The sequence below is a fragment of the Sus scrofa genome, chromosome 3, assembly GCF_054392235.1.
Source record: "Sus scrofa isolate SSC_HxYL_T2T_F1_AM1 chromosome 3, Sscrofa_HxYL_maternal_Yorkshire_Landrace_v2.0, whole genome shotgun sequence".
Lineage (NCBI taxonomy): Eukaryota > Metazoa > Chordata > Mammalia > Artiodactyla > Suidae > Sus > Sus scrofa.
In genome coordinates this window covers 41,586,471-41,606,150 of record NC_139385.1, presented here as the reverse complement: position 1 = coordinate 41,606,150, position 19,680 = coordinate 41,586,471, and the positions used below count along the sequence as shown (strand labels likewise).

At 44.9% G+C, this 19,680-nt stretch overlaps 1 protein-coding gene across 47 annotated transcripts in view; it reads left to right on the top strand.

The window, feature by feature from the left end:
• Window positions 1-19,680, top strand: part of RBFOX1 (RNA binding fox-1 homolog 1) — a 2,264,635-nt gene that overhangs the window by 2,036,174 nt on the left and 208,781 nt on the right. For 46 of the 47 annotated variants that reach the window (XR_014840851.1, XR_014840853.1, XM_021088068.2 and 43 more), the window contains one exon: window positions 18,721-18,963. Coding sequence is in view for 45 of the 47 variants with exons in the window: in XM_021088068.2 (XP_020943727.1) it covers window positions 18,721-18,963 (243 nt within the window). In the remaining 2 variants the exon portion in view is untranslated. Of the gene's footprint in view, window positions 1-11,921; window positions 11,995-18,720; window positions 18,964-19,680 lie in introns of those variants that run through there. The other variant, XM_085017661.1, reaches the window with a different exon arrangement.

Genomic DNA, 19,680 nt, shown 5'->3' with positions numbered 1-19,680 from the left:
TGGCCAGAATGCTCTTTCTACAACACAGATATGACCATACAATTGCTGGAATTCTTCAGTGGTCTCCCATTAGTTAAAGGATCAAATACAAACTGCTTTGCATGACATGCCCTGTTCTCTTCCTTATGCCTTCAACCTTATTTCCAGCTCCACTTCCTCCCAAATCCCTACCACACACATACTTCAGCCATATAACCCCTTCTCTGTGTTCTTTTATGCCCTAAAGCTGGTCTTCGTGCTTTTCCCCTGCCGTGGAAAACTTACTCAGTCCAACTTTTTTAGGATTCATCTCAACCATCACGTCCTGTAGGAAGCATTTCCCACAACTTCCAGCTCTGAATTGGGACACTTCTCTCTGGGTCCCATAATAATTTCTACTTAGACTCATAAAATCCAGGAAGTTTGCTTTGATCATTGATTCTTTCTGCCACTATCGTCATCTATATTTTAAATCTCCATTTGAGCAGCGATGGTTTTCTCATGCCTGACTGTAGTTTACATTCATGAAGAAACAAATGCTGATTCTGAGCCTTCCAGAGGCCAGGCACACCAGATGAAAGTATCCCTTGTACGTCTCTCCATGCCTAAAACATAGGCAAGAAATGCATCTTAACTGAGTGAACGAATGAAGGAATGAAAGCAAGACATTGCACCATGTGTCTGTGAGATTTAAAAAAGAACGAGTTCCTTTCTGATCAAATCCAATGGATAACCTTGCAGAACAAGATCTAACTCAGAATGTCTGCTGATGCCTTAAGCATCCTGCATACTAGAGCGTGTTCAAGGCTCTTCCCTGACCTCCCACACAGTGAATGTCTGAGCTCTGTAGGCTATTTGGAGAGAGTTTATTTCATCTTGGCAGAAAGCTGCCCAGTATAAATATTAGTCAGTTGATTTCACACAGAGTTAAAACAAGCTTTTAAAAGCCTTTTACCTCTCCTGTCCCCAAATAGGTACTTTAGACAGATTCTCGAGAGCCTAGGGAGCTTTGTCAGATTCTGTAAAGTGAAAGTTATGTTCTGTTCAGAAGCGGCCTTCTGTGAAGGCTGTCTTGGGGTTGATGCTGAAATTGTGCAGAAAGGGTCAAGGGAAGTGAAGGATTTTAACATCACAAAGACCGGGTGAGGGGTGGAGCGGGAATCAAGCTTCCCTCTTCTGGATTCATCCCAATGGGAGACCGTTTCTGAAGCTGTGTACCTTAGGTACCACGGTGGGACGCTTGGCATTGTGCAGCACAGGGGCTTCAAATTTCCATGGCCTGAGTTCAATCCATCAATTAGTCTATGATAAGCCTGGATCCGACTCCACTCTATGACCCTTGAACCAATGAGTCCGAGTAGCACGGTCTGGCAGAAATGTAATGAGAGACACAAATATGAGCCACAAATGTATATTCAAAGAAAAAAATTCTAGTTAGTCACATTAAACACAGTTAAAAGAAATAAGTAAATTTAATGTCAGTATTTTATTCAACCATATGTCTCAACATACAGCTGAAAAGATTGTATTCAATCCAATATGTCTGAACTCATCATTTCAACCTAGAATCAAAATAAAACTATTAAACAGTATTTTACATTCTTTTCCTGGCACTGTGTCTCTGGAAGCCAGTGGGCATTTTGTGCCTACCACACACCTCATTTCCAATCAACCCACATTTCAGTGGCTCAGTGACCACAATGGCCGTCAGATTAGGTCAGCCTAGAGTGGTACCCCAAGGCCTGGGCCAATCTTTCAAGTTCTTCAACATCTCCCACTGGAATCATGAGATCTGCTTCCCAGAGATCAGATGAGATGACATGAAAATCATTATGTTCCTCCACTTCCCTCTCTTAAGTGTAAAGAGTGGAATAAGAGAGCAAAATCTGATTGTGCATCATTTTTAGCTGGTTTACCTTGGGTGTTAAGTTTCTATCTCCAGACCTTAAAACTCCCTGAAGTAAGGAGTGACTTCATTTAACACTGTGTCTAGGGATATTGTAACAATGTACCACACAGAGCGGGAGGTTTCAGCAACAGAAACATATTGTCCCAGAGTTCTGGAGGCCCAAAGTCCAAGATTGAGATGTCCGCAGGGCTGGTTCCTTCTGCAGGCGATGAGGATGAATCTGGTCCATGCCTCTCTCCTGGCTTCTGGTGGTTTGCTGGCTATCTTTGGCCTCCCTTGGCTGTAGAAGCATCACCTATCTCTCTGGCTTCATCTTTACATGGTGTTCTCCTTGTGTGCACGTCTGAGTTCAGATTTCCCCTTTTTATAAGAAGAATCCTATCACATTAGGGGCCAATTCCACTCAAGTGTGACTTCATGTTAGCTGATTGCATTTGCAAAGGCTCCATTCCCAAGTAAGGTCACATTCTGAGAGATGGAACAAGGAGAGGGGCTAGAACTTGCAACATTTGATGGAAGGGAGGGGACACAATTCAACCTATATCAGAAGGTGTTCAATAAACATAAGTCAGATACGTGAGTCAACAGTACTGGAATGTAAGGACCACCCTTGTCTACTTCAGGTGGGTTCCAAGAATATTCCACCCTGTCTGAAGAAGATAGGCATGTTAAAAATCAAACTGGGAGAGTTCCCATTGTGGCTCAGTGGTTAACGAACCTGACTAGCATCCATGAAGATGTGGGTTTGATCCCTGTCCTCACTCAGTGGGTAAAAAATCCGGTGTTGCCATGAGCTATGGTGTAGGTCGCAGACGTGGCTCGGATCCCGAGTGGCTGTGGCTGTGGCATAGGCTGGCGGCGGCTACAGCTCCAATTGGACCCCTAGCCTGGGAGCCTCCATATGATGACAAACCTCCAAAAGTACACAAAGACAAAAAAAAAAAAAAAATTAAACTGGGAAAGCCAGTTAATGGGGAGGAATGTTGCCGATGGGCAGTTCCACTCTACCATATTTGAAAATATTTTAAGGCTACTCCTGGAAGGCCTTTGGAATTAAACTTACTTAACTTCTATCAGCCTGTTTTCCTAGCTAAAGCTGCCACAGAATTGCTTACATAAATTAACCTCTAGTGTCTTAAGTTGTACACAGAGTGATCACAGGATTTATTTGGCCAGGCTCCCACACTCTTGGTATCCAAATAAAATTTCTCACAAATTAGGGCAAATTCTCTCTTATATACAAATATGGCAAACTTCTCTATTTTTGAAACCCCACTCTCTTTCTTGGATCCACCTTCACATTTTGCAAACCTCTTACGTCAGTCTAGCCCTCTGCTCCTCCAAATTGTGTAGGCTTCTCCACTTAGTATTCTTCAGATAGATATCCTTAAAGTATTCCTAGTAACAATATATGTGTGTGTGTGTGTGTGTGTGTGTGTGTGTGTTCACTGATCAAACATATGTGAAGAATTCAAGGTTTTCCAGTCTCGAGTGGTACTTTGGGGGAAGGCCCTGGGTTCCGAGACTTTTGTGGGACAGGGAATTACTCCACTTGGCTCTTCACTTAGGAAGATGGAACTCTTTGGTTTCAATCCCTCTGGATATAACATAGTTATCTTCTTAATTGTCATGCTGGTGTGGTTGTGCTAAGTCGGGTTGTTCTGAATTTGTAAGGCCAATAAAGTTTTATCTCCTCTTAGTTCTAATGAGAATGTCCATTGTCATACTGTCCATTTTTTTTAAATTTTCTCTTATTCTCCATGTAAAAGTTTATGACACGAGGATGGAGGAAACCTCCAGAAATGCATCATGCAATCAAGTCTAATGATATCGCTAGACTCGTTGAGTCATAGGGATGGAGAATTTAGGAAGCACTTTGGTGCGGTGGAAATATACCTAGAGCTCAAATCCCAGCTAGAATATTTATTAGCTGTCAGAACTTGGGCAGGTCGCTGAGCGTCCTGAGCTTCCGTTTTCTCTTCTGATAAGCGGATGTGAATGGTCCCCATTCTACCTACCTTCCAAGAGGGTAGGGAGGCTCAGACAGACCATGTTTAAATGCTCCCAGAAGTCTTTACATCCTCAGCTTGGCTAAGCTATTGTGATGATAGAGATGAGGCTTTGTCCCATCAATTTACCTAAACTGACCGCCTGCCTCCTCTGTGTACTTCTTCTATTTCAAGCATTTGAGTCGCTTCAAGAAAAAAGGGAATGTCATAGGGTGTTGTTTAAATGATGGGATCCCTCTCTTTTCTTTTTCCTCTTTCTTCCCTTGACTAGCTCCATCCTGGCATGTACCATGGTCACATTGGATTTACTCTTCGGTTTAACCAAAATGTTTTCCAGTATCTATTCGGTGCATATTATTCAAATCCTCCTGGGAACGTGGTAGTCAATGACACAGCCCTTGGTCTCTGTCCCCAAGGGCCTTACAGCCTCGTAACCTCCAGCTCCCTATCTCAGGCCTCTATTTTGGAGAGTCCCTGTGGCTCTGAAAATAGTCCTGCTACTTTTTTTTTTTTTTTCATTGATTCTGCCACCCTGGGTATGAGATATTTCCTCCAACTGCAACATTAAACTGACCTTCCCACATATTATTTTGTCAACCTGTTTCATACCATCTGGCTATTTTCTGCTCACCCTTCCACTCTCAGTTTAGACATCAATTTTTCCGGAAAGCCCTCCTTTATAAACCATAAGGGACAGGTAAACATTTAGCACCTTATATCTCTCTTCTCATGGCACATACCCTATCAGTCCATACATTCTTGATCTATTCTGTGATTTCTGCCAACCTATAGCTACAGAGGTACCTAGGTTCTGGGAATCCTCTGCACTACGGTAGCCCCTGAACTTAGCAGAGTACCTGCCATCCAGAAGATGCTCAATACTTTGCTTCTGAAACAATGGCATGAATGTCAAGTTCTTGCCTATTTGAATAGTTCATTGCCCTTGCTTTCTGGCAGTCTCTCCTAATTTCATTTCTTCCAAGTCCAAGTGTAATTCATTTTGTGACAGCCTGTTTTTTGTTTTTTTTTTTTCCTCCAGTTGGCAAACTATTAGAGGCTAAAACTTATGCAATGCACAATGAAAGACAAGGTCATATTTTATCATCTTTGCCTGTTGTCATAACCAGATTAGACATCTTTCTACAAGTGAGGTGAATGCAAGCCAACAGATATTTATCATGTCAAACACCTGATTACAAAGGAAGGAAGGAAAAGAGGGGAATGTTAAAGAAGAATACAACAAGTTCCTGCCCTTAAGGAGTTTACAATCTTGGGAGAGATTGATTATATCCTTGTAAGGCAATTGGATAAATAAAAACACAATCAAACGCTTGGTTCTGGAAATTCATTACAAACTATGTGGAGGTGGTACCTAGTTTTCTGTATCTTAACATTTGCCATGTGTCCTCAAGGTCATGGGGTTGAGGTTTAAGGTCCAGCTGAGAAAGGACCAAAGAAGAAGGAGATGAAATATTGATTAGTGTTCCTGGGCCATAAGCTTTCCCAGTGGGTAGAAAACTCAGTTTTTATAAGGCGATGTGAGTGGAAGTGATGCTGAATCCATTTGCGTACAAGACCGTGGTTTTGTATCTGAAATGTTAACTTTTCCCTTTGCTAGACTGTGTCGTGATCGTCCATCACAACGGGGGAGAATATATGATTCTCTTTCTAGCGGTGTGACTTGATGCTCCCAATTTCCCCAATCTAGCGGCAGACCCTTGGTGATATTCTTAGTGAGATGCTTTACTCAGCAACATCCACAGTGTAACCGGCACTTCCCTGGGCAACATGATGCTGACTGCATGCATGGGAGTGACCTCTTCTCTTACAGAGAAACTTGCCTTGCACTAAATCTATTAATTTCCTCTTTAAGAAGTAGGCAGAGAACCCCCTGAATAGCTCTAATGGAATAAGTAATGCTGCGATATTATCCCAAGTCATAGCTACAGGGTAACTACCTGTAAGCAAGCTATGTGTGGGAACAAAACCCATTCTTTTCTGTCTGTGGGTTTGGCTAAATGTAGTAATATTAGCAATGGTGCAAGTTTGAAGTCCATCTTGGATAGAGATTTGGCACTGATATTACCTTGGTGGTGATGGTGGTGGTGGTGAGGATTGCTCTCCCTTCTTTAGTAAATAACTGGTGGTGAGAGGAAATAGATTATAATAGTGCAGGTCTGCACAAGATTGAAGCCTTCCTCCATACCAAGGAGGCGAAAGGTCTTTATTGAATTATAATGCAAAAGGTGTTTATCTGTTCCTCCCTTATGAAAACGTTTTTTTGCTAATAGTTATTTGCTTGGTTCGAATGTCAGTTTGTTCATCTGCCCTTCTGTCTACATCACTATATTGGGACCTTGGTGGGTAGCTCCAGCTGTCACTCAGGGATAGATGGCAGTGCCAACGGTGGGATGGTACTGACGGCAAAATACGACAGCCGAACTTTTGCTGCCCTGATTTCTCCCTGTGTTTGCAGCAATATAAAGACCTACAATGTCAACGTCCTGGTTTTGACAGCGTGCTATAGTTACATCCAAGGTTAACATTGGGGGAGGCTGGATAAAGAGGACACTGCATTTTTCTCTGATTTTTTTTTTCTTTTTTTTATCCAGCTCCTTGTTTTGGAGTCAGAATTGGATTGGTCCAAATATGAGTTTCAGCATGCAGTATTAGGGTGACCTCAGATTATTGGCTTTAGTCTTGCAAAGCTGCCCATCAATAAAATGAAGGCGGTGGTTTTGTTCTCATGGTCAGGCTGTGGGGTGCATCGAGGGAGTTATATTTATACATTTAGGGCAATGGAAGTCATAGGTTGAGAGCCATTCTAATTATGTTCTTATCATTATTAATAAGGTTATAATGACCATCATCCTCATTAGCACTCCCAACCCCGGTGGATTTTGGATCTTGAGATGTCCGGAACAAGATCTCATGCATTTTGGGTAATCTCCAACTTTGCCTAGGATACTTCAGAAAATATTTTGTGATTGAATTGTTTTACTGTAACCCTTATAGATATCACCTCTCATCTTAACCAACAAAGAGGTAAATCATAGTATCCTTGACAGGACCTCAGCTTTGGAGAAAGACCCGGATTTGACATCCACTTCTGCCACATACTAACTTCAAGGCTTTGCGCTTCTTTACCTGTGAAGTGGATAGGATAAAAATAAGTTTAGTGGATACATAGTTTCTGTAGAGATGAAGTTAGATAATGTATATAAAGTGACTAACATTGTCTCATGTTTAGAATGAACTCAGTGAATCCACAGCTGCTCTGGTTGCTACGTTTTATTAATGATGGGCAATGATAAGGCATTGACAGCTATTTCACATACAAAGAGGTGAGGTCCTATGCCGTATGGCTTTCCAACAAGAAATCCTTCAGTACAACATTGAGATATTTCAATGGGGAAATTTTTATTTTTCAGCAGTCCAGAGCAACAGTTGATGGTTTGACTTCTTTTCTCAGCACCCTGAGGTGCTGGGTAAGTCAGAGCATGTCTTCACCCTAATAGGGATAAAGGGACTAGTTTGGGAATTAGTTTTTCCTGCAACAAAGCATTTAGAATATATGTATGCACATGCCACTCTTTGAAATGCCTAATGCAACAGCAGTAAGAAAAAGAAAAAAAAAAAAAAACAGCTAAGGTTCCTGTCCTCATGAAGCTTATAGTTGAGTTGGAGACAGACATCAAAATATGTATCATATAAAAATATACATAATGACAAAATCAAAATCATATCAGACATGGACAAGGACTTTAAGGAACAAGTCAGGACCCTCTGAGACCCTAGGACAGCACTGAGCAAGAGGAGAAAATCCATTTCCTTAAGTGCTTGATGCTGTTGGTTGGGAACTTCACTTTGCTTCAAAAGCTGCTAATTTTTTTTTTAAGAGACAAGCGTGTTTCTCTTTGGAAATATCACCTCATAGGGAACCATATCAAGGCTACCGACTAGCACAAAGTGCCATAAATATTTGATTGTCACTAACTTTTAAGGAGTTGAGAAAAACAACCTCTACATTGCCTTCTGTGAGCCCAAATGGAAAGTCGGGATGGAACATTTTGCAAACATGACACCTCGTCATGGCGAGCCTGCCGCCCACTCAGCTGGTTTGTATTTCTGGGGCTGGCGTTTGTCAGCCTCGGCAAGATGGCTCCTGGCCTCTCTCTCTGCTTGGCTGTCGAGGCCAGTAAAGTGAAAGAAACAAATTGTTTTCACGTGAATCTGTGACATGGATTCCTGTTATCTTTGTTGTTTGTTTGTGTATTGTGAATTATGGACTCGGAGCAATTTTGGAGTTCTTTCTTCAAGGGGTGCTTTTCTGTAAGCCAGTGTGGTTAGGAAACCAAGGTTTGTATGTTGACCTCTTTTAAGATCAGCTCTGAACCCATTGCCAACTGTGTAAGGATATGGAGATTAGGAGTCTGGTGGATTTGGGTAAGTAGCATTTACTAGTTGTGTGAGTGGAAGGAAGGAACTCTACTTCCCTTGGGAAGGGAAGGACAATATGTACCGCCTTGGGTTCTTGTTAAGTAAGGTGGGCAAAGCTGCTTTTCTGAATTCTGTATCCCTGGTGCTTAGAACAATGCCTGGTGGCTCTGGGAAGGTTTTATTATCATCATCATGATCATCACCATTACCATCATCATCTTCATCGTTGTCATAATCACCACCACCACCATCTTCACACCATCATCATCTCCATCTTTATCCTCCTCCTCATCATCTCCATCCTTGTTACCATCACCATCTCCATCTTCATCCTCATCATCTCCATCCTCATTAACACCATCATCTTCATCTTCATCCTCCTCATCATCTCCATCCTCGTTACAACCATCATCTTCATCTTCATCCTCCTCATCATCTCCATCCTCGTTACAACCATCATCTTCATCTTCATCTTCCTCATCATCTCCATCCTCATTACAACCACCATCTCCATCTTAATATGGATTCCATGCAGGAACTCTTCATTAAGATCGAATTAGGTTCAAGTTCCAGTTCTGCAATTTACCAAATTTACTAACTCCCCTAATGGGAAATATTTTTTCACTTGTTTTGGAGCCTCAGTTATCTTACATTTAAAAGGGCCATAATATCTATCTCTTGGGGTGGTTATGAGTATTAAAGCACCTGGTACATAGTAGGATCCAATACATCTCCCCAGCTATTCTCCAGAGGAAGCACTTTGCTGGACTAGAAGGGGGACTGGTTTCATCCCCATAATGGGCCATCTATGCTCACAGGGATTTCTAGATTATAAAACACATCTTGTAGATATTATCCATACGACGTCAAAAGAGTCTCATTGGGAAAAAGACCATGTATTATTATTTATATTAATAAATGAGGGAATGGGGCGTGCAGAGGTTGAACGACCTACTAATTTTTCCCCAATTATGCTCCCGACTTTTCTACACTTGACTCTGATTCCATAGCCACAGCACCAATAAAAGGTTAGATGGTGACAAATAGGGAAATTACCCAGCCTGGTGTTTCTTATTTTATTGATTTTACTGCAACCCATAAAAGATTTTATGCTGCAACCCAATTCACCCACATAAAAGTTTCATGAAACATTACTCTTACTCTTCTATTCTGTTCTTTTCCAGTGTGGTATTTAGGTTATTTCATTTAAAGGATGTTAGTGTGATAAGCCCCTACATGGGTTTTACCTTCCAAGGGATCACACCCATGGTTTGAAAAATGCAGGACAATTCCCCCAGGATTTTGTATGGGGAATAGGCTGAGGCACCTGTACACAGTGCCCATACCTGGATCCCATTCTTGGTGATTTTAAGCCAATGGGTTTAGGATGAGTCCTAGCTTCTGACTCTTTTATAAGATTATCCCAAGTTCCCACTGTGGCGCAATGGGATTGGCGACATCTCTGGAGGGCTAGGATGCAAATTCGATCCCCCCCGCCAAGTGATCCCATGGTCCATGGGCTAAGGAAAACTGTCCGATGACAGCTCTCTCATTGTTTCCGCCTAAAATACTCTTCTGTATTTGACGTTTTGACCTTTTTTTCTTTTTTTTTTTTTGCATTTTCTCCATCACTTCCCAGAACATCCTTCCCTGGGGAATTTGTCTTGGTCTCATCCCTTTTGCTTTCTTGGAGAAAGCAAGACCCTAATACTTTGGTTGAAGGACAGAAGTTTGGCTTTTCAGTTATTGGTAAGGACAGGGAGATTGTGGCTCATGAGAATGACTGCTGAGCCCACCTGTTGACCCTGGAGTCAGGCGAGGAAGGGGCTTAGGTCCTCTGATGGTGCAGGATTGAGTGAGGCAATGATGTATCCCTTTAAGGAACCCGAAAGGGCTGCTTAATTTAATTCTGCATTAGAGGCATCCCCAGAGTGTAATTGGAAATGGAAATGGAAGGATGGCACAGATACTATTTATCCAGATTTTCTTTCCAACCCTGGGGAGCTGGGAATTAAAAAAAAAAAATCACAGGTGGCGGGGGGATCGGGGATGGGGGGTAGGGTTCGTCCCTGAACCAGTACCACAGACAAACCAGCAGGAAAATGGAATTCTTCCGGGCAGCTTCCTCCGCCCTCACCTCCTCCTCTGTTATACAATTTAATTACAAGTTTAATCACTTCAGAAACCCCATCCATTCCCTCCAGTGCAGCAAGATCTCTCCTTCCCGAGCAGGTATCTCAGTGATAAGCAGCTGTCCACAGGAAGGGTGGTAGGGACTCTTGAAATCTCTCCCTCGGCATCGAGCAAGAAAGACATGGCTAAATAAAAACTGAAATTGTGTTGACATTTCACGGCGGTTGTTGTAGTTTTAATACTAAAGGAAGAACAAAGTATTTGTAGCTTTAAATAAAGAGGGAACGTTTGGCATTGATGCAGCATTTGGCAGAGAAATCACTGGGGATTTTTTGCACGAGGTTTTATTTCTGCTTATTGGGAGAGAAGGAAAAAAAAATGAGCTAGGAAGAGAGGAAAATTCAAGATCAGGGGAAAGCCAGACGGCTCGGCTTTTCCTTCATGCCACTGATCACAACTGCGGTTCTGTGGTCAACTGTGCGTCCCTTTCTTGAAAGCCTGCTGCCCCCCCTTGCCTGTTTGGTCCTTAGTGACAAAGATGGTTTTGGATTTCACTCCCCATTGTATAGAAGGTGATGAATGAACCTGTTTATATAGCGCTTACTCTGAAGCAGGGCACTGTGTGTGTTTGCTTTCCCGTGATTTGATTTTTATCATGATCCCCTTACAATTATCCTGTGAAGTCACTCATCATGCTCCCCATTAAACAGAAGCAAAACCCGGAGCCCAGGGCATTGCAACAACTTGTCTGAGATCACAGGGCTGATCTGCCAAGGAGCCAGGCCTCCACATCTTCCAAACAATGGCCCATTACATTATCTTAAGATCAATTTCCAATTAACCACTCAGGTTCTGCTATAAATTCACCCGCAGTGTTCCCATAGTTCTTTTATAAAATTTACCCATCACCATCTCTCCTATCTTTTAAGCTCTTTCTCCATCCCTCTTCTGTCTCTTCCGCTGCTACCCTGGACATCCCCCCACCTCTGGAAAATATAAAACAAAATCAGAGAGTTGCAGGCTTCCCAGTGGATTTCATAACTTTGCATACCATATATTTAGTTTAGTAATGAAAAATTCCAGCTCCAGGCGGTGCAGAGGATAGCATTTCTAATGTTTTTTAAACAGCTATTAATGTAGTCGAGCGCTCTGTGTGAGTGTGTGTGTGTGTGTGTGTGTGTGTGTGTGTGTGTGTTTTCCTACCTCCTCTATATAATCATCTGCTCAGTGTGCACTCTGAAACTGAGACTGGAGCCAGAGGAGGGGCAAGCTGTGATTGATGGGCCAGGCTCAAGGAAGGAGTCCCATCTGGGGTTGGTTTGGGGAGCAGTCAGATGTGGAGGGGAAGGTCAGCCAGCCGGCCCTCACCCCCCCCTCCTTCCACACCCCGGCTGTCCACACGTTGCACAGAGCCCACACCCTCGCGCTCGTAATCGAAGCTCGCTTTGGGCAGATGCTTTGTGGTGTGAGACTAGAACAGCTGCTAAGTTTATGGAGGAGAAAGGAAGCAGGATGGTGCAGCAGGTATTTTTTTTCCCCCATTTTCTATTTCACTCGAAATTGTGATTTGAATTAAGCTGAAGTCTTTCCTTGTGTTAAGTCTGTTACTCTCTCTGTGATGCGGATTCCGCTCCTTGAATCCTGCAGGGGGAAAGGAGAGGATTTCAGCCAAGTGTGTGTGGGGGTAGGGGTGGGGGGTGTGTGTGTCAGTTTTTCTGCTTGATGTGTCGAACTGAGCTGGTCTTAGAACCAGCAGGTTAATGGTGTAATTTTGCATTTTCCTTCTTTGTTTCACTGCCCCCGGGGGCATGATGCAGTTTAGTTCTTTTTGGTCCAGCGCTGGAGGCTCTCTCTGAATATGTGCAATTGCTTGCCAGAGAAGTAGAACAGACCAGGCTAAGAAACTAAAGTAAACCCAACTGTCAGCAAGACGGAAAACTGCAGGCAGCAGAGAATGGATAGTTTCCACCAGTGAGTCCCAGTTGGTGGGGGGTCCCGTTGCATTGCAGGAGAGGCTGCTTTTCCTAGGTGGTGAGAACAGGCGTGGTCAGCTGCTTTATGAGGGCTGGACCATACCTCTGCATTTCTTCATTGTAGGGGCTGTGTTTAGGCCAGAAGAGGTTTTGGGGGGGGGACCAGAAATGGACTGGGGACAAATAAATTGCAGAGGCAAAAGGAGAGAAGGATGCTTGGGAAGTTTGACTTTTAGAGCTGGGAAAACACACTTGCACATGCACGCATGCACAGAGGAAAAAAAATACTGATTTTCCTACGTGGGCAGGCACTCCCCCCACCCCAGTGAAAGTCAGGCAGTTATAGTGAAAAGAATATATCCGTTTCATGCTCTGCCACGTAAAGACTATTTTTCTGCAACTGAAATGTGGTTTGCATTAGACTTTGAGGCAAAATATTTTGCCAAGTCTGATGGGCTGCCACTCTTGGTTCGTTTATTAGATTCCCAAAGCTACCTTTTGAAACCACTCAGGAGAAGGGAAATGTCTAAAAAAGCAAAATAAATAAATAAATAAATAAATAAAAGCACCTCCCCTTTTCTCCCTGACTCTGCCTCCTGAGAAAATTAAGGGTGTGGGATGTCTTAGCCACCAACAAAATTCTCCTTGAATTTGAGGGGTATCTCTGAACGCCTGCATGCAGCAGGGTCCACACACCACGCTAATGGTCAGATTACAGTATTTGTCTTAAAATAGCAATAATATCCTGGCTATTTCATGCTTCAGTAAAATATTTAAATTGAAATGGCATTTTTGTTTCCTTTGGAGAATCAGACTGCATTTTAATAATCCCTTTTCTCTCTGTAACTGGAGAGCACGCTACCCGGTGGGGTGTCTCGGGTCCTGAGGGGTCCCCTCTCCCCTGGCTGTAGGTGGGTTTCTGTTCTAAGTGATGTCTGGGGTATGAGGACAATGATATTTCTTCTTATGGAGGTTCTTGATTCCAAACTTCTGCCTAGTTCTGCCCCAGCAGTGGGTGGGTCTTGAAACACGGGGTCCTGGCTTCTTTGCCCCTGTATTCAGCAGCAACCCAGGAACGTTCAAGCCCTGGATGTTAGAATCTGGGTTTGCAAAATTGCTTTAAGCACTCCTTTGATGATGTGGGGATACCTGCAAAGCAGAATCCCCCTCCCCCTCCACTCAGACCACCGCTGATCACCCTGACTGGGTAAATATCAGAATCCCTGTGAGCATTCCACTTATTTAGGGAATAAAAAGTAGTGGTGGTGGTGGGGTGGGAGGGTGTTAGTCTTGGGGTAGAAGAAGGAAGGCAGCTTCTGCAAATGAGGGAATGTCTAGCCAGAATGCTCCAAATAACCACTGGCCGTCACCGTCAGTGATGTGAAAGTGGCCTCAGCTTTCCACTAGGAGCCTGTTCATGTGCCCGAGAGTTGCCTTGACCTGGAGTGGAAAGGTGCCCTTAATGTGAAGCTACTTTCCCAGAAAATCCATTTCCGCCAAGCGCGGAATCCGGGCACATCACAAGGGAGGAAAAGACATCTCTGAAGCCATTTGAAGGTGAAGAATAATTCCAGAGGAAGTACAATGATCTTAATTAAATATTAGCTGTAATTAGCCCAAAGTGCAAATGTTGGGAATATTAATTAGGGTCTCTCTGGAATGGCTGTCAGTGTTAATAAGGAACCGTGGGGGGTCCCACCAACATCTGTTTGAGGACTCCAGGAATGCCAGTGCATTGCAAGCTCCAAGGACTTGAACGCTCCCTGTAGGTTCCTTGGCAACCATGAACTTTGGCCCTAGAGCCAGAGCCCCTGGGTTTGCCAGAATGGCACAAGTTCTAGTAGAGGTTGGTGGCTTGTCCTGGCTCCAATGGTGCCCCCACATGGCCCTTGCCTTTTCTAGAGGAGCTTCAGAGCCTTTGGAAGCCAGGCTCCAGGCTTGAGGTGACAGAAGTCTCCCAGGCTGTTGCCCTCACACTTGCCAAGGGCCACCACCCCTTGTTCATCTGGCTAATGGAACCCTGACCTCTTTGAATCAAATACCCCAGCACCTGACTTCCACATAGGGTGTGACATGCCACCTGGTGGAAAACAGGTCTCAGGGTCACAGTATATGTAACAGAGATCAGTTTATTTATTTAAAATTGGGACTGCATCTCCCCACCAGGTGATCGTCTTGCCAGATGGACCCAATGGCATGGGATAAACGCGGGCTCTGGTTCACTCCTGACTTCCCGAAGAGGCACATGTGGCTGCAAGCTTGCAATATCATCCATCAGCTCTGGGTTGCAGTGTCCTTCACAACAAAATAGAGGGAGATTAGAGATGCCATGCACGCAAAGCAGAGTCTAGACCTTGGCACTATTAACATTTGGGTTTAGATAACCCTCGATGGTGGAAGGTGTTCTGTGCATCATAGGATGTTTAGCAACATCCCTGGCCTCCACCTACCAGATGCCAGTGGTACCCCATTCTCCCCTGTTGTGACAAACAAAAGCATCTATTGTCATTGCCTGATGTTTCCTGGGGGGCAGTCACCCCTGCTCAAGGACTCCTGATGCAAAGCACCCAGCACCACGCCTGGAGCCCATTAGGTCTGAGGTGAAGGGTAGTGTCACTCAGTTTGCCTTCTGAGCTCTGGTTTGGAGAAGAGGATGCCTTCCACGTGGAGCACAGAAGCCTGAAGCCCTCTTAGGTCGTCTTCTAAGCCCACTCTGCTGAGTCTGAAACACATGTGTCTCCAATGCAGAGGTCTGCTAATGGAAAAGCACATTCTGAAAAAAGATTCCACCACACTCTTCTTGCACCATCCTTAAGGCTGCTGGTCTCCAAGTCTGGCTGGGCCACCCCTCATGGATGGAGATAGAAGGCACCCCTTTTTCTTTCTTCCTGCTTCATTGTCAGCTGTATTTCCTGCCCAAACTATTCATGCAACAAGGGCGTCTTCATTGATGGCCCCATATTTAATAACTCTGCTGCAGCAATTAGAAAACTTTCCTCGTAAAGGGCCAGATAGTTAAATAGTTTAGGCTTTATGGGTTCCTATGGTCTAGGTCATAGCAACTCAACTGGCCCTCAGAGCACCACTCGTATCCCAGCAAAACTTTATTTACAAAAACAAGTCACAGGTCAGATTTCTTCCATGGGTCACATGTCAATGCCTCTGCTATTCCAGCCCAGCTATCTCCATTGCCAAATGAAGCGTGACAGAGCTCAGAACCCACTAGCCAAGCCTGCATTCACTTAGTGAACACTGGTGAATACCTATTTGGCAGCCAGCATACTGCTGAACCTTGGTGACTATGATACAGTCTCTGGCCCTCAGACCGCTCACAGGCAAATGAGCAGGCAATGGTGGTACTTGGAGTTACGTGGGAGGTGGCCAGCAGCTACAGTGGAGCCTAGAGGGGACCACTGATGTGCTTTATGTGTCCAGGGAGACTTGCTAGGGGAGGAAGCTCTTGATCTGGGACCTGAAATCAAAGTCAAGACAAGCCAGGCAAGGCAGTCCAGGAGGACTCTCCAAGCAGAGGAGGGTGGTGAACAGGAAGGTGGGATGATGTGGGAAGGATGGAGGGACCACTTCTCTAGGACAGAGAGAGGTCAGATCCTAGCAAAGAGCTCTTGCCATTTTGTGGGTGCTTAGGAGACTGGGTCACTTCTCCTGAGAGGGTCCTGAAGAATGGCCAAGTGGGCACATATGTTTCTGCTGAAGGTGGAGGAAGGACACCACTGGCTTTTATGACCATCTCTCTATCCTTGCTCCTGTTATGATTTCATGCTCCCCTGGAGTTTCCACAGGTTTGTCTTTCAGTCCAGAGATGAGCGAGGTGGAAGGCTGGGGAGGCTAAAACAGACCTGTGGGCAGAAGTGGAATCTGTTCCAAAGGATTTTTCCTTGGAGGGTTCTCAATCCCAAAGTTGCTTGGGCTTTCCATTAGCCAGAAAGAAGTGGCATTCATATGGAATTTCTGTGCCCAAGGATGTGTTTCTTGATCCGGCCTGTGAAAGAGAAGGATGCTCGTCTGCTCATACAGAGTTGAGTGTTGTTTTGTTTTGTATTAGTCAAAACCTTTTTGGTTGCAAGTAACAGAAAAGCTAGTTTACACAAAATCAGGCATTTACTGACTCATGTAATTTAAACAAACAGCAGCATTACTGACTGCAGGTAAACCTGGATCCTGGACTTCAAATGATGTCAGTGGGACTCAGTTGATCTGTTTCTCAATTTCTGGGCTCTGTTTTCCTCTGGGTTGGCTTCTGCTTTGGGGACGCCCTCTTCAAGAGGCAATTCTTGGCAGCTCCAGGCTTACACTGTTTTTCCAGCTGTCAATCATCATAGTGAAAGAACTTCCAAAAAATGCCAGCAACATCCCAGGGCTAAGCCTCATTGGAGTTGCTAGGTGTTAACACACTTAGATGGGCAGGAGCCCAGGTCCCTGTGACCCTGAGAATGGAGCCCTCCAGCCAGGCTGGGTCACATGACCACATCTAGAGGTGACCAGAGGTGGGGCTCAGTTTGGGAGTAGAAGTGTCCCCTAAGAGGAGACCTGGCATGATCTCAAAGAGGAATGAACAGTGAGTGGCAGTGACAAGCCATGTCCTCTCTGATTTCCCAAGGAGGGGCAGGGTTAACTTTCCATGCAGAGCTATCCACCCACAGCCCAGACAGACCCTCACAGCCCCAAGTGCTGTAAAAACAGTTGCCAAGAAAGAAATGGCTGTGCATGTTTGCTGCTGATGGCACAGACATTTGGAAAAATTAGTCTGGGGGAGGAAAGGGCCTGATGGGAGCGTTTTCACTGGTAAAATGTTTTAAACTTATCCTAAGCCTCGTTCTCTTCCAAGTGTCATCTTTAACATTCTAATTAAGGCGCCTTCTAAACAAATGCACCCTCGCCGTGCGCTGCTCTGAGAATAAACTTCTTCTTCCCCTCTCTGTCACAAGGGTTTTTGCTGCACTCAAGCTGCTTCTGCTGAAGAGGCTCTCCAGTGTCGGTGGCGGGGGACCGGGGTGGGGGATGTGAGCAGTTCTGACCTTCGTGCCCCAATGTCTTTAGAGGAGGGCTGAAGTCACATCTAATTGACCACACACAATGGGAGAGGCAGCTATTTGGCATGCTTAATTGCTAAACACCCCACCAGCACCACATCCCTTTCTGACTGTACAATCCCATTTCTTAAGACCATGGAAAATTCAGACCTCTGGGTTATAGTCCCTGATGTGTGTGTGTGTGCGTGTGTGTGTGTGTGTGTGTGTGTGTGTGTAAGGAGAGTTAAGGGGGTGGAGGTGGAGAGAGAGAAAGGTTGATTGTGTGTGTGTGTGTGTAAGGAGAGTTAAGGGGGTGGAGGTGGAGAGAGAGAGAGGTTTCCTGAAATGGAAGCATTTGAATTCTTTTTTTGTTTTTTTTTAATTCTTTTGACTTGACTGTAATTATCACACTGCCTGTTTTGCCCAGCTCTGAAGAGTGAATTGTTATATAATACTCTGCTTATTAAAAAAAAAAAGTCAGGGAATGTGGGGGGAGGGGTCATTGATTAATGAGACTAAGTGTTAAGTCCAGCTATTATTTTGCAGAGATACTTAAAATGGGACTATCACACAGGGCCATCTTTGTCCAAATTAGGTTGTGAATTTTCATTAGCTGCTTCATGATGGCCCTGGGAACATCATACACACACACACACACACACACACACACACACACACACACACACTGACCCCATTGAAAGGACCACCCCCCCATTCTATTACGTGAGCCAAATCACATAAAATTTTGATTAAATTCAAATGCTTACATGAATTTCTCTCTTTTCAAGAACACACACGTTCAATTTAATCTCTCTTGGCATTTTAAGGATCAAATCAAGGTTCTGCTGTCACTGGCGACAACTCCAGGCTCACACGTTCCAAAACGGGAATGAAATTAGAAGGATCTACCAGAAAAAAATCCAACCGGGTGGAGCACAGACCCTCACAGGCTTTGGGCTCTTGGGCTGATGCCTTGGGAGAGGGACTTGCACTTCTCCGAGCCTTGATTTCTGCATCTGTACAATGGGGCTCTGACAATGATGGTTACTGTTTCCTGATAGGGTCAGGCGAAGATGAACTAGGATGTCTCCATCTCTGGCCCCTGGCACAGCGCTGGCACCGCGAAGAGTCGGGGGCGAAGTTGTCATTGCGTGTCGTGGCGGGGGTGCGGGGGGTGGGGGTGGTCCCTGCTCAGTGGCGCCCGCTCACCGTTGTCTCTCCCTCTCTCCCCCTTTCCTATTCTGCAGGGTAATCAGGAAGCTGCCGCTGCCCCTGACACAATGGCTCAGCCTTACGCTTCGGCTCAGTTTGCCCCCCCTCAGAACGGCATCCCCGCGGAATACACGGCCCCTCATCCCCACCCCGCGCCAGAGTACACGGGCCAGACCACGGTCCCCGAGCACACGTTAAACCTGTATCCTCCAGCCCAGTCGCACTCGGAGCAGAGTGCCGCGGACACGAGCGCGCACACCGTCTCGGGCACCGCCACAGTAAGTGGGCGCTGGTCTTGGGGCGGGAGAGGGGGGCTGGCTGGGACCCCAGAACTCCAGTGATGACTGTGGGGTGCACCGCCAGGCACCTGGCAGGCACCAGCCAGGCGTGCACCTGGCTCCCTCCCTCAAAGCAGCCCCTAGGCCACTCGTGTCGTCCCAACCCCGCCAAGTTGGCCTCGCCTCCGCGCATCTCTCCTGGTTCTTATTTAAACCAACACATTTTTCACTAACTGCGTGTGTTTGTTTGTAAAGGAACTTTCATCTCTTTTCCGCTTCTATGCTTTTGCTTTTTCTGGAATTCTGTCATCTCAGTGGAATCATACACTATGTCATCTTTTTTCTTTAATGGCTTTATGGAGATTCAATTTACATACAATAAAATCCACACATTATTAGTGTATTTACAGAGTCGTGCAGCTATTGTCACAAACTATTTTAGGAATATTTCCATCCCTCCAAAACAAATGTCCTGCCCACTGCAGCCACTCCCCATTCCTGCTCCAGTCCTCCTTATCCTAACCAAATTCTTTTTTGCTTTTTCTTTTTTCAGTTTTTTTTTCCTTTTTTAAAAAAGTGTAGTTAATTTAGAGTGTTGTGTCAATTTCTGCTGTACAGCAAAGTCACCCAGGCATACATCTACATCCGTTCTTTTTTCTCATGTTGTCTTCCATCCTGCCTGTGATTCACCCTGGTTGTAGCCTTTGTCCCCCATGT